General features: G+C 51.1%; 7 protein-coding genes across 7 annotated transcripts; 2 read left to right on the forward strand and 5 right to left on the reverse strand.

Annotated features, from left to right (window-relative positions):
• Nucleotides 1-165: 165 nt before the first annotated feature.
• Nucleotides 166-856, forward strand: RPS27A (ribosomal 40S subunit protein S27A; the record flags this gene model as incomplete). The annotated part of the gene is made up of 5 exons (XM_036776185.1): nt 166-185; nt 238-321; nt 375-528; nt 582-716; nt 770-856. The coding sequence occupies 5 exons, from the start codon at nt 166-168 to the stop codon at nt 854-856; spliced, it is 480 nt and encodes a 159-aa protein (XP_036632204.1).
• A 173-nt stretch (nt 857-1,029) lies between these two features.
• Nucleotides 1,030-2,433, reverse strand: PC9H_006642 (uncharacterized protein; the record flags this gene model as incomplete). Its single annotated transcript, XM_036776186.1, has 7 exons — nt 1,030-1,077; nt 1,140-1,353; nt 1,403-1,491; nt 1,555-1,626; nt 1,681-2,038; nt 2,094-2,216; nt 2,273-2,433. The coding sequence occupies 7 exons, from the start codon at nt 2,431-2,433 to the stop codon at nt 1,030-1,032; spliced, it is 1,065 nt and encodes a 354-aa protein (XP_036632205.1).
• Nucleotides 2,434-3,012: 579 nt separating this feature from the next.
• Nucleotides 3,013-5,875, reverse strand: PC9H_006643 (uncharacterized protein; the record flags this gene model as incomplete). The annotated part of the gene is made up of 9 exons (XM_036776187.1): nt 3,013-3,839; nt 3,900-4,024; nt 4,080-4,153; nt 4,218-4,284; nt 4,334-4,439; nt 4,497-4,801; nt 4,857-4,969; nt 5,020-5,092; nt 5,157-5,875. The coding sequence occupies 9 exons, from the start codon at nt 5,873-5,875 to the stop codon at nt 3,013-3,015; spliced, it is 2,409 nt and encodes an 802-aa protein (XP_036632206.1).
• A 245-nt stretch (nt 5,876-6,120) lies between these two features.
• PC9H_006644 (uncharacterized protein) lies at nt 6,121-8,179 on the reverse strand (the record flags this gene model as incomplete). Its single annotated transcript, XM_036776188.1, has 5 exons — nt 6,121-6,781; nt 6,836-6,985; nt 7,042-7,344; nt 7,557-7,824; nt 7,882-8,179. 5 exons carry the CDS (start codon nt 8,177-8,179, stop codon nt 6,121-6,123), a joined length of 1,680 nt encoding a protein of 559 aa, XP_036632207.1.
• A 305-nt stretch (nt 8,180-8,484) lies between these two features.
• Nucleotides 8,485-9,153, forward strand: PC9H_006645 (uncharacterized protein; the record flags this gene model as incomplete). The annotated part of the gene is made up of 5 exons (XM_036776189.1): nt 8,485-8,527; nt 8,591-8,655; nt 8,712-8,838; nt 8,938-9,090; nt 9,143-9,153. 5 exons carry the CDS (start codon nt 8,485-8,487, stop codon nt 9,151-9,153), a joined length of 399 nt encoding a protein of 132 aa, XP_036632208.1.
• A 326-nt stretch (nt 9,154-9,479) lies between these two features.
• On the reverse strand, nt 9,480-11,637 carry PC9H_006646 (uncharacterized protein; the record flags this gene model as incomplete). The annotated part of the gene is made up of 7 exons (XM_036776190.1): nt 9,480-10,212; nt 10,280-10,393; nt 10,458-10,594; nt 10,652-10,817; nt 10,872-11,196; nt 11,254-11,292; nt 11,343-11,637. The coding sequence occupies 7 exons, from the start codon at nt 11,635-11,637 to the stop codon at nt 9,480-9,482; spliced, it is 1,809 nt and encodes a 602-aa protein (XP_036632209.1).
• Nucleotides 11,638-12,043: 406 nt separating this feature from the next.
• On the reverse strand, nt 12,044-13,132 carry PAN6 (pantothenate synthase; the record flags this gene model as incomplete). Its single annotated transcript, XM_036776191.1, has 3 exons — nt 12,044-12,541; nt 12,596-12,933; nt 12,985-13,132. 3 exons carry the CDS (start codon nt 13,130-13,132, stop codon nt 12,044-12,046), a joined length of 984 nt encoding a protein of 327 aa, XP_036632210.1.
• Nucleotides 13,133-13,254: the final 122 nt, after the last annotated feature.

Here is a 13,254-nt window from a genome sequence, read left to right on the forward strand (position 1 = left end):
CTTTACCACGCACAGACCATCAACAGAACTTGCATGCTGACAAAGCAGATCATTTAAAATCATCACAGCGGTCGCTCCTCTCTTTCCTCTGAACTTCTCGGCTCTTGCTTTTTTCGAAGACTCCATCGTTGAATTCGTTGGACAGACGAAAGCGTCCGTACCAAAATGCAGATTTTCGTAAAGACGTGGGTTTATCTTGATCTTGAAGCCTTCTGTCGAGCTGACAGTGATTACCAGCCTCACGGGCAAAACCATCACTCTCGAAGTAGAGTCCTCCGACACTATCGACAATGTCAAGGCTAAGATCCAAGACAAGGAGGGGTAAGATTGATGGATTTTACTAGTATATTATCTGATGCTGATAAATCGGTTAGCATCCCCCCCGACCAGCAGCGCCTCATCTTCGCTGGCAAGCAGCTCGAGGATGGCCGCACCTTGAGTGACTACAACATTCAGAAGGAGTCCACCCTTCACTTGGTGCTCCGCCTCCGTGGTGGTGCCAAGAAGCGCAAGAAGAAGACCTACAACGTTCGTCTTCCCCTTGCTTTGCTCGAGATCATATGCTGAGTCATTCGATGCAGACCCCCAAGAAGATTAAGCACAAGCGCAAGAAGGTCAAGATGTCTATCCTGAAGTACTACAAGGTGGACTCGGATGGCAAGATCAAGCGCCTCCGTCGCGAATGCCCTTCTGCTGAGTGTGGTGCCGGTATCTTCGTAAGTTTATGACTGCTTGAGATTCTCATTATCGTCTAATGTTTGGCTTCCAGATGGCTTTCCACAATGACCGTCAATACTGTGGAAAGTGCGGCCTGACCTACACCTTCCAGCCTGGCACCAAGCCCCCCGTCGTTTAAAGTAGCCTGTCCTGTTAATATACGCCCCCTGTATATGTACACAGAATACAGAATGTAGCAATCACAACCACCCCAAGTATGCTCTTGCATCCGTTGAAGGAGATGATTAGTTACGAGGCAGACTAATCATAAACTCACACCCAATTCCAGTCCTCAGGCCTCAGATATGGGTTTTAAACTCGTATTTCCGTCCCTCGACTCGCCATCCAGGTTTCAGGTCCCTGGAGATAATAAGTAAGTATCAAATTTGACTACTCGTAGGAACCAGAAATTGGTTACTAACTTTGCGGTTACTGATTCTTTGGTTCTTTATTCTTCGAGTGAACCACTCTAGGGACGTTGCCCCAGTTTCATGGATACCTTCGGGATGTTTCGCCACGTAGTCCGCAATTAATGGACTTTCTTCGACCAATGCATGGAGATTTACGCTGTCGCCCGGGCGTGTAAAGTAAACTAATGACCATCGTTCCCGGTGTTTCTGAGCACCGGGTGGTGGGCTGCATAGATGTGAGTGACTCGGCTGTGACTCCTCGGAGACCTACTTACCAGACGCGATGAATATTAGATCGAAGAATGCCACCACTGAAGATAGCCATTGCGTCGCCTAGGTTGCAGATTGCGTATCCTGTTATAGGCTGTCGCCGCGAATAATAAATCAGGCATGCACAGACAACTCGACAACTTAAGAACACACGGACCTTGATATATTGCCAAGTTTCGCTGTTCGGAGGGAGGACTTGTAGCCCCCCAAGTCTGTTATGCAAAAAGGACTATCAAAAGTTAGCATGTGCGCAAGCTAGCTGAGAGAAGGTTCTGAGACTAACCAGGGAACCGAAGTCTGTATGGGCACCGATGCCTAACCTCGTTTCAGTGGGTGTAGGCGGGCTTTTCGTACACCTCGCCTCGCTTCCGCTGAATTCTTCAACAGAATGTCGCTTTGCCAGCGCACCCTCCGGGAGCCCGAGTTTCTCATTGAAGACGTCTAGCAATGTGGCGTTGACTTCCATGGATTTACGGACGAACGGAATGACAGTAGATTCCATCCGTGCATTCACCGTGCGCGGATAGGATCTATGTGCCTGCTTGGGCCACGCGAGAGCGTCGTCTTTCGCGACGTTGATGAATTCAATATTATCGCGAGTGCCCATAGCATCAGTGGCCACTTGCCCCCTTGCCTTGTATCTGCAGAAATGTTTGTCACATCGGCTTTCAACCCTGATGGGGACTAATAGCATACCCAAAGGAGGATCCGCCATCACCCTGCTCGTATTTCATCTTCTCTTCGAGAGGGAGATCCATGGTTTCGCGGCCCATGTCAAACATATTGTTGGCTTCTTGTTCAACGCCATGGTTCTTGAGGCTGCGAGGCAATTCAGCAATTTCTTCCTTACCAACATCCAAATAATATCGACTTACTACCAAAAGCCTAGCTCAGTCGCAGCCTTCCATAACTGCTCGATCTCGTCCTTGTCGCCCGCCTTGATCAGTTCATAGTCGACTATAACAAGTGGGTGTGTTGCAAAATCGTCAGGGAAGGGAGGGAAAGTAGGGAAGGCAGATTTGCTAATGGGAAGCATCTCTTCATCTGTGAACGGCGAGTTGATGTGTTGGCGATTTATAGCGCATCGGGGATGGCACCGGGATTCAAGCTGAATTGGTAAGCGATGACAGCAACCCTCGCTCATTACCCGGCTTATTACCTTAAGAAAGCTTGCATCTCACGGAGAAGTTCCAAAGAACGAAAAACGCCTCTGCGATGCCGTCACGGAGCTAATAGAGGTCAATGTGTGGGAGATATAGAGTTGATAGAACTGTTCCAAATTGCCTGGAACAGGCGCAACAATAGGAAGGGGAGCAGCAAGCTACGAGGCATTGCATTGACTCTGGAGTTCAACCGAGCAGATGAGTGGCGTGCTTCTGGCGTATAACCGAAATGGGGATTTCGGGGGTAGCCTTACTTCCTGGATCTGGATTCTGGACGTGAAAAATCCCATAGGCAAATTATGTGATACACCGTTGTAACGTGTCGTAGAGTATTCGTGGGTAGCCATTGTTTCTGTCCGCACAAGCGGCGTCAGAACCTATATGTTACACTGAGGCGTCAGCTGAAGAAGACCTTCTAGAGATCGAGTATATTCCATGTCGTGCCTTCCAAATCATGCCCCGCTACTCATTTCCAAGAGGGCCTCTATGCTCTTACCAAGGTCGCCGTCATTGGCTTCCAGGACCCACTGCACGACTTCTGTATCAACAGTGGGAAAGATCTGGACAAGCGTCGATTTTGACGCCGCCGCAGCTTGTTCGTGTGCGTTATCAATCTGTTCCTGGACGGCCGATAGATCAAGAGCAGGGGTAGGCGTTCGTGATAGATGCGCCCCCTCTGAATTTGGCCCGAGTGATGTACCGAACTCTTGCTGGGCCAGAGATTGTACACGAGGCGGGAGGATGGCTTGCGAAGGACCTAATGCTAACGGCGAATTTGTATATGGCGCATTTCCACTATTTCCATATCGAGTGGGCGTCTCTTCAGGCGAGGAAGCGTACCCAAGCCTTGGTGATCGGTCAGGAGAGTTGGAAGTGGAATGATATGGCGAAGGCGTCTTCCGAACGCGAGGTTTATACGGTGTCTGTATTGGCGCCATGTGCGGATCTGAGTTACTAATAGGTGTTTGCGGGAACTGCCTTGAAGGACCGTGCGAGTGTTGCGATATTTGGTCAGGATGTGACCAGTGGGGCTGTTGCGCTTGTCCATCCCGTTCGCGACCGAGTTCGAATGGAGCGAAAGGACCGGGGAGGTACGTCAGTTTGCTTTCCGCGCCGTCCAAGGCCTCGCTGAATATTCGACCGATGGCGTTTAGAGGCTTTGATATTGTATCACCCGTCTTCTGGAGGAGACGTCGAGCATCATCAGATAGTATGGTTTGACCTGGCAAAGCCGGGATAGTAGGAGTAGGTAATGAGAGGGGTTGGGCAGATTCTTCGCCTGCATGCGGGGAAGGTTCTGACGCGGGGAGAGAAGGCGAAGAAGGATGTGAATGCGAACGATTGTGAGGTGATTGAGGTCCTAAGAATTTCGGTGTCGAGCTTGGGATGGAGGCGCTAGACGGAGTCATAGGAGGTGAATGTGGATGGGAAGGGGGTAGAGACTGGATGGCTTCTTCAACATTCCTGAAGGAGGTATCGTTAGCAACGGATTCCGTGAGCTAGCAGATTAACGACTGACTGTTCAAATTCTTCCTGAGTGATATTTGATAATGATGTGTGGTCCATGGTTTCAATGAAGGAGACGGCGCCCATCTAAACGTGCGAGGTTATGCAGGAGTAAGTTACCAGAGATGCCACAGTCGCACTGCGGACTCACCAAGCTAGAAAGGTAGTACCCCGCTTCGCTTTGCAACTTCGCAGGGTTTCGGAACCGGTTAATAAATCTACATGGTTATGGAAAACTGCCTTGGTAGAAAATGACAAGTCACCTACTCAACGTTGGATATCAGATGGTCGGGATTGGCTTTCAGAACGACAAAGATCAGAATCGGCACAAACGAGTCAGCTCCCTCTTCTTTGCGTAAGTGCCGTATCAGCCCTACGAGCAAGATGTGGGTTAAACATCTCGGCTCCGATTGAGAAGGGATGTACCAACCGAATATGACTTTGCAGCAGTTCAGGATACATATAAGCTTATCACGCGGGGCCTTATAGTGGTTTATCTTCAGCAGTTCTAGAAAGGGTGATAAGTGATCGTAGAGCACGTTGTAGATGAATAGCATGCCTTGTTGAGCAAACATCAAGAAACCTTTGCTCCCTTCCCCAACGGGTATATCGAGATGTTTCTCCTCTATCCAGCCGAAAAGTCCTATCCGTTGGGAAAGGATTCTATCCTTTTCCAGATCGTCTGATGTTATTGGACGAGGGGGCACTGCGCGGGCGACTTGGGGCGTGAAGGTGCTAACGGTAGCAAACTGTCAATCCACGACAAATATCACGAATAGACGGCACGCACAACTCGTAGAGCCGATTCATGACGAGTTTTTCCATTCCTTCCATAGCATAATCAAACTCTACATCTGAGGTAGTCTTCCATGCATCGACCTCTCTCATGCGGATGGATATAAACTGATGGTAGACGTTATTTCACTTAGAGACGTATTCCCAACAAGACATACATTGAGGAAATCATTTATGATCTTGACCTGGTCTCCAATCGTGAACGTCCTCTTCGCGAAATTGCTCAGAAATCTGGACAGCCAAATTTGTTATTCCGGTACATAGATGTGGGTACAAACATGAACGCTTCACATACGAACGGAGGTACTTAGCAACGGGCTCGGCGCTCCTCGATTTCATCTGATCGAGGAACTTCTGGAAGTCAAATGAAGCTGCGTCAGTGCTAGTTGCCGCGCTTGGCGTCGCGGTACTATCGTTTGAGCTTGCCGGTGCATTTGCGGTGTTGTAGGCAGACGCGGCGTTCTCATCTGCTTCACGCCTATCACCCTGGTCTGTTGACGATCGAGTAGACTCTTGCTGCGCCGCGAATGATGACAGTGTTCCCGGAGACGGCACTGGTTTCGCTGAATCCATGGAGAGGGGACGCGGCCGCAGTGGGGTCGGTATTGAGAAGGTTCGAGCTAAAGCGGATAACGATGGAAACGCGGATATATTCAAGCTTGAAGGGGGAAGAGGTGTTGCTGGTGGGGCATTAGTAGTAGCGTCCTTACTCTTTGATGGCGGGCTGGGGGGTCGTTCTGGCGTTTCCGGTGGCGGCGATGGCGACGGCGACGGCGGCGGGTGACCTTCAGCATCCCCCCAGGCTTCTCGCGCCTCCTTTTCCACAGAGTTCGCGAGGGGGTCGAATTCACTAAGAATCTCGCCAGCTGGTCGTAACTGCACTGGGGTGCTTTGGGTGAGCTGCGGCGATGCCGGTCGTGATTTCAATCCAGTACCATCGGGGTCGACTGATAACCGAAGAGCAGACGATGTCGCTGGCTCGTCCGCCGTCGGAGGCGATGCTGCACTGTCCATGAATCGCGGTCGTGGTCGTGTTCAAGCTCAGTACTGAGTATCGCTCAATCGCTGAGTCCAAGAGTCGCTGTGCACGTGATGGGCATGCTCCTAACATGCTCCTGAACGCCCGCTATTCCGGATTCCTTATTGCAAACGAGGGAACAAGGAATGAATTTAAGACTACTTAAACGTGTTATTGATACATTCATATCTACTGTATATCTTCATGTAGTATGGGTATTAATGTTTGGGATATCATTGCATTATGTGGATGTAGGTGTTGCGGCCTCTGGGGTCGGTGTGGCTTCGGGTTCGGATTCTGGAGTTGGGGAAGAGGGGGTGGGCGCCTTTGCTTTCGCCTTCCTCGCCGCATCCGCACGTTCCTTCTCAACCCACGCTCTGACATCCTTCACAGCATCGAACGGCCTCGTCTTGTACACCATCAGATACCCCTGCAAGCTCGCCATCGAGAATTCACGCTCTGGCACAGCATCTGCAAATGCATGCGCAAGCCTTCCTATCTGCTCCCTCTCTAGCTTTGGCGCGCGCCGGCGGTGGTCGGGCATCATCGACAACAGCGCCTTGCCATTCTTGGGTTCAGGGAGGGTGGGGGACGGCGCGACGAGGGTGTCAGAGGAGTCAGAGGTTTGAGAGGAGGTCTCTGCGTCGACGTCATCGAGAAGCTCGGAGGGGACGTCGTCGTATTTCTCAGACTCCATGTCTTCTGAAGGCTGGTAGAAGCAGCGGTACAGTTCCCGTGCTTGGATCTTGCTAGCCAATTTGAACTCGATGTGGATGTCCATACGGCCGGGCCTCGAGAGCGCGGGATCGAGAGCGAGGTACTTGTTCGTTGTAGCGAAGAGGATACGTCCTTCCTGGGCACCAACACCATCCAATGCGTTCAAGAGTCCACTGAGACTAAGTCTGGAAGAGGTGATGTTAGTAAGGCTCTAGTAGACCAAAGAGAACTACACGGACTTGCTGGTCGTCGTCGGGGCTGCCTGTGCTGGCTTGGGAGGCGCATTACGATCGGCTCCTGGTGCAGATTCGGCAGGATCTTCACTGTCACGGTTCAAGCCATGGTGAAATGCCGCATCGATATCCTCCATTAACGCGATACAACGCTCCCTGTTCAATCGCGTGTGAGCCTCATCCACCCTCTCATAAGGACGAGAGTTACTCACGGAAGATCCGAGATGATTTCGTTGAGTGCGCTGTCGTCGAGTCCGCTTCTGGAAAGGGAGATGATGTAGACGTCCAGCCCAAGCTCGCCGGCTAGACTGTGGATGATGGACGTTTTGCCAGAGCCGGGTGCGCCGTAAAGAAGGTAGCCACGTCGGAATGGGATGCCTCGTTCGTGGTACCAAGGCTTTGAGCCGAGGAAGTCTTTCGCGTCTTCGACGAGGAGATCCTTGATGCCGGGGTCGAGGACGATAGACTTGAGGGGCCGTTTGGGACGAGAAGCGACATGACGCCAGCTGTTTTGGCTAAATCAAAGTCAGTACTCATTCGGTGAGTAGAGACAAAGTGTAGCTTGCCTATCAGAGACGTAGATAGAGATCTTGTCTTCTTGTCCAGCAAGGTAGGCTGCCTTTGCCTCCTTTAGTAGATCATAGAGTACCGAATGTGATCGTGCCATGATGCTAAACAATGTGAATGAGTTTGACGATATAGATGAAGGTAGAGCCTTATTTATTACCTGATGATCAAGGTTTCCTGCCTATGCCCATAGTATCCTTGCTCTGACCTCAAACGTCTGACAGAGACCCAACGGTGTTTGTACCACAACGTGTAGGTATTGGAAACGTTCGGCAAGAATCCAAGTTTGCGCGAGTTGGAGGCGACATCTTCCTCTTCTCCTGGTAGCAAAGTGGCCTGGCTGTCTAGACCAAGGGATCGTGTGCTGATTTCGACTTCACGCGCTGTCTTCCAAGTAGGGTGCTCCGAAAGCCACACCATCATCCAAGCTAGTCATGGCAATGTCATAAATAAACAGCCGTCAGGGAATATTCAGCATCACTCACAAAAAGATATGTCATCTTCATCGAATGTCGCAGTGATGAAGAAAGAGTTCATGAGCCTTGCATAAACCGAGAATACGCTGCGCCGAGCGGTTTCCAGAACACCTCCAATGACGATGAGTTTGATCCAATCCCGCAGAGCAGAAAACGAGAAAAGCAGGGTGATTAAGGATGCAATGTCGGAGGGGATGGCCATAGGTGCTTGCGAAATTGTCGAGTTTGCGACTGTGGCGTTCTGGATACCAGAAGCATTTTCAAGGGGGCTTACCAGGGCCGCCAGGATCCCCTGTACAGACTCCATGCTGGATAGTGCGAGGAGATGGTGTCTACTTAGATGTCTTCTCGCATCTCTTTATACTCTAATTTTTTTTTTTTGAGAACCCGGTCCCGAGCCACGGCCTCGTTGCACCTCGTTGCACGCTGAGGTAAATTTGCTATGCATTTCCACCGAGTCATGGCAGGTCATCGCTAGTCAGGCCAGGAGACTGGAGCCAAGAACTGAAGGTTCCTGGCTGAACGGAGCAAATGGGCGCTTGCTATCAACGTAACCTTAAAGGTTCCTCTCCGACCTGAACACCGCAATTTCTGATTTTAATTCGAATAAATATGTCTGGCCAAGAAACCTCGCTTGACCTGACTCATGTCCTATGTACGTGCTGTGCTCGCTTTTCGTTTGAATGACTCTGAACGACCTTTGTTTCCCGAATGTCAGATGACGATTCCTCGCTATTTTCTCTGGCCCTGGCGCTGATCACTCTCAGTCCCATCCTCCTCATGGTACGCCTCCATGTATGTCGGAACAAGAAGCGAGGCCTTAGCCGCTATATTGGAAGCCAGCATATGCCGCGCTCTGCGTACAGACGCGCGAACTGACGATAATCGTGATGTGGGCTGGTCAGTGGGCTTGCGAGGGGCTGAACTGGGTGCTCAAACGGGCTGTGAAGCAACAGCGACCGGTGGGTGAGTTGTGGCTCTTGTTAAGGCTCGCAAATTTGCTCAGAAAGATTGAGGTGCATCGGGGAAGGTGAGCAATGGATATGGCTTTCCCTCGTCCCACAGCCAGTACATGGGATATTTTGCTGCGTTTTTGGTCTGCCATCTATGCTTTCATCACCGGTTTACCTCGTCCGGATACCCCATTCTTGATCTTCTATGGCGCTACGCCGTATATTCGGCGATCCTGGGATGGGCAGGCGCAGTTGCGTACTCGAGGTATGAGGCTCGTACATCGGTATCGTATAGCCTCATGACCTCTTGTGTCTAGATACCATCTAGAGTATCATACAGCTTCTCAAATAATTTGGGGCTTCGGCATTGGCGCGATCTTTGGCTTTGCTTTATTCCTCCTCACGGAACTGATCCCCCGGAGACGCCCTCGTTCACTGTTAGGAAGACTTCGTGTGTCCCTTCTCAATAACCCTATTTCCATCTGGCTTCGCATTCGGGATGGATGGGCCGTGTGGTCGGATGGTGGGCGAGAAGACGAATGGCTACGGTGGCGGGCCGAGTGGACAAAATTTGGCAAAGAGAAAAGCAACTAGTATTATTGGTATAAGATTTGTTAAGGTATTCGAATGTGACATCCTCCCCTTCGCGTCTATCTATCCATCTATACAATGATCCAGTCGAACCGGTGATGTTGGGGTCAGAGGAGTTGGAAGCTGATACGGTTCTGATTTGGTGTCCAGCAAGGCAGGTGCTAATCGAGCCAAAGGTTTTGGAGCAGCTCCCCGTTGATGGATCTTCTGTTTCTCCTTCTCCGCCTCTAACCATCCCGGAATATCTCTAACAGCTTCGAACGGACGAATCTTGTACCCCATGAGGTAGCCCTGCAAGGCCGCCATCGAAAACTCCCTCTCTGGTATTGCGTCGGCAAAGGAATGGGCAAGTTTTGCCAGCCGGCGACGCGACAGCTTGGGTGCCCGCTGGCAATGCGCACTGCCAGTGACAGGGGGCCTCCCCTGAGCAAAAGGCGATGTAGACGTTGGGCCGGACGAACTCATTAACAGTGACATCTCCGAGTCATTCGCGTCTCCGTCCAACGATTCTCCATACCCTGAATCAGAACCCTCCCCATCACTGCCTTTCTCGTCCTCGTCTTCCTCTTCATCATTTGAATCAACGTCCTCCGCGCCAGAAGGTAGATAGAATCGCCGGAACAACTCGTACGTCTGGAACTTGCTCGCTAGTCTGAACTCCACATGAATATCCATGCGACCTGGCCGGCACAGCGCCGGATCCAGATTGAGGTATTTATTCGTGGTCGCATATAGAATACGCCCTTCCTGAGCGCCTACCCCATCGAGTGCGTTTAGAAGACCACTTAGACTCAAACTTCGAGGAACGATTGATCATGTTAGAGCTGTTGTGTCTAGGCCTGACATATAATGAAGGAACGCACCGGCTGGTTGAGAAGTCGCGACTATCGGTATCGCCGACATTAGTTTTTGCTTCTCGGTTGATGCCATGGTGGAAGGCTGCGTCTATGTCTTCCATTAAGGCTATGCAGCGTTCACTAGACGCATAAAGTATCCCTCGATCAGTGTCCGGCCCACTTAATGCCGTAGATGCGGACTCACGGCAAATCAGAAACTAGTTCGTTCAAAGAGCTGTCGTCCAACCCCGCTCTTGACAGAGATATAATATAGACGTCCAACCCGAGTTCTCCTGCTATGCTGTGGATCGTTGAAGTTTTTCCTGAGCCGGGAGCTCCGTACTAGCCGAAGGCACGAGTCTGAGCAAACGTGGTTGATAAGGACGGAGGAGGACTAACCAAGAGGTAACCTCGGCGAAAGGGGATACCACGGTCGACATACCAAGATTTGTTATCAAGGAAATCCCGGGCATCATCGACCAGAAGCTCCTTAACACCAGGCTCGAGGACGATGGAGTGTAGGGGGCGTTTGGGGCGTGTCGCGGCAAGGCGCCAGCTATTGGACCTACAAGAATGCCAAGTTTAACCGAATGTTGCCTACAATCCAAGAAATACATACTTATCGCAGATATAGATGGAGATTTTGTGCTCCTGGGAAGATGTATACTGCTGTTTGGCATCGCGGAGTATTTCATTGAGAACGGTATGGGATCGGGCGAAAATACTGAGGACGAGCGATTCCGTGAAGCTTCCAACCGTGCGCTGTCGAGAAACGGTAATCCAGTGCCGTTTATACCACAGCGAATATGAGGAAGATGTAGACGGCAAATATGCCAATTTTCGATTGGAGCTACCCGTGTGTTCATCGTCGTCTCCAGGGATAGCAATGGCGAGGTTGTCCAGCCCAAAGCTCTTCGTGCTAACCTGATACTGACGAGCCTTGTCTTTTTGGCGTTAGTATTGCGCTAGCCAGACATGCCGACATTTGAGGTGCCACTCACTCCATGTCTTCTGCTTTGACAGCCAGACCATCATCCAGTCTTCGGTGCACATGAGCATCCACTGTCCCATGTAGCGGCGTAACACTCACCGTAGCTTGGATCGTCCTCCTCGAAGGACACAGTGATGAAGAACGCGTTGACAAGCTGGGAGTAAAGTGACATGGCCACACGCCTGGAAGCCTCGAAGAATCCACCAATGATGATGAGCTTGATCCAGTCCTGCAACGCAGAGAACGACAGCAAAGTCAGGAGCAGAGACTTCAGATCGGACTGCGATGCCCCATGGCGCGGCGCCGGAGACGGGCCTTCGCTGCTCTTGAACGTAGCGTTGGTCATGGGCTCGGTGCTGGACACCAAGGTGGAGAGGACTTCCTGGAGAGCCATGAGAGCGTCAAGGATCGACGGAAGCAAAGTAGTCGCCAGCCATAGTGTTTTAAATCAGAGTCAACACGTCGCACTAGTAACCGAAGTCGTTTGTGACAAGCCATTCCAGATGATAGAGGAGCGCATAAACCGACTAGTTCGATAGGTTGCCTGGTTGCCTGGGTTTGAAACCATGCCAGTCATAGTGGTGGGTGGAATGGATTCTGTTCGCTTTCACAGCAGTACATATCATCGACACATTTCATCGGGACCTATTCATTTCAACGGACGGTTAAAGCAGTTAAGCACTTGCCATAAGTATGGAGAACTGCCGGCAGCTGCTCAGCCTGAGGTCGAAAACATGCCAGATGTCATGACTTTTCTGAGCGTAGTTCTCACGAGAAAGGGGCGTATATTTCAATATTGGCTAACTGAGTATCTTGCTCTCATCTCCCAGGATGATGTTGTCGATGAGCCTTGTCTTTCCTACCCACATCGCTCCGCTCAGTATCACAGGTTCGTTTAGATTGTCCTGGTTGGCCGACCCGTCGAGGGGCTCGAAACTCTGCCAGTCGTTGAACTGGATGTAGTCAAGCTTGATGTCGACGCCAGACCCGGAGACTTCGTCCTTCTTTGCGGTGATGATGGCTTCTGCGTTCTTAATGCACTGCGACTTCGGGAGAGACGCCTCCCAAGCTTCCTTCGCGACGTTGAGTGCGGCGTACAGGGTAGTCGCGGCCTTTCTTTCTTCCGGTGAAAGGTAAGCATTTCGGGACGATAGTGCAAGGTTATCGAAGGGGTCTCGAGCCGTTTGGATGATGTGCAGGCCTTCAGGAGTAGGATGAGACAACAACAGATCTCGGCACATTCGTTTCAAGAGTAGGCCTTGCTGGATGTCCTTTTGCCCAAAGTACGCGTTGGATGGCTATCGACTACTGGTCAAAACCTTTGTAGTAGATAAATGAAAGATGCGACTTACTTCAATCGCGTTGAATAGTTTTGTAACGACGGTAGCGACTCCCCGGAAGAAGGTCGGCCGGCTGGCTCCTTCCATCAAGTTACCGAAGCCCTTGACTTCTACGAAAGTCCCCCTCTGCATTGAAGTATCTTGGTGGATCCCGGATGGATACATCTCAGCAACGGTGGGCAAGAATAACGCCGACGTTGTCCGCTCCGAGACATTCAGTGCGCCTAACAGTTCGAGGTCGTTTGGTAACGTCCGGGGATACGTCGCGAGGTCCTCATGTGGGGCAAACTGTGCGGGATTCACGAATACTGATACGACGGTCAGGTCATTCTCCGCAAGAGATCTCTTAACTTGATTCGGATCAATGAGCCGGACGCGGCGAGCAGCGACGGACAACGTACCAAGCGAAATATGGCCATCGTGCAGAGCTCCCATCGTCGGAACGAACCCGACTGTTTTGTGTTCATCGCGGGCGCGTTGCCGCCATTCTCTGTAGCTAGCGAGTGTCGTGAACACCGGAAATTTCGACGGCGGTATCATGCTTGACATTGAGCGGGAAAAACAGTGAATTTGGGGGGACAAAGGCGATGATTTGAGGGATCTGAATATCATCGGATGGCCTGATTTTTGTTATGGGGAAGGAGCGGTCATTAGGTTCAGCTCTTGGGCAA

Source organism: Pleurotus ostreatus, assembly GCF_014466165.1.
Source record: "Pleurotus ostreatus strain PC9 chromosome Unknown scaffold_4, whole genome shotgun sequence".
NCBI lineage: Eukaryota > Fungi > Basidiomycota > Agaricomycetes > Agaricales > Pleurotaceae > Pleurotus > Pleurotus ostreatus.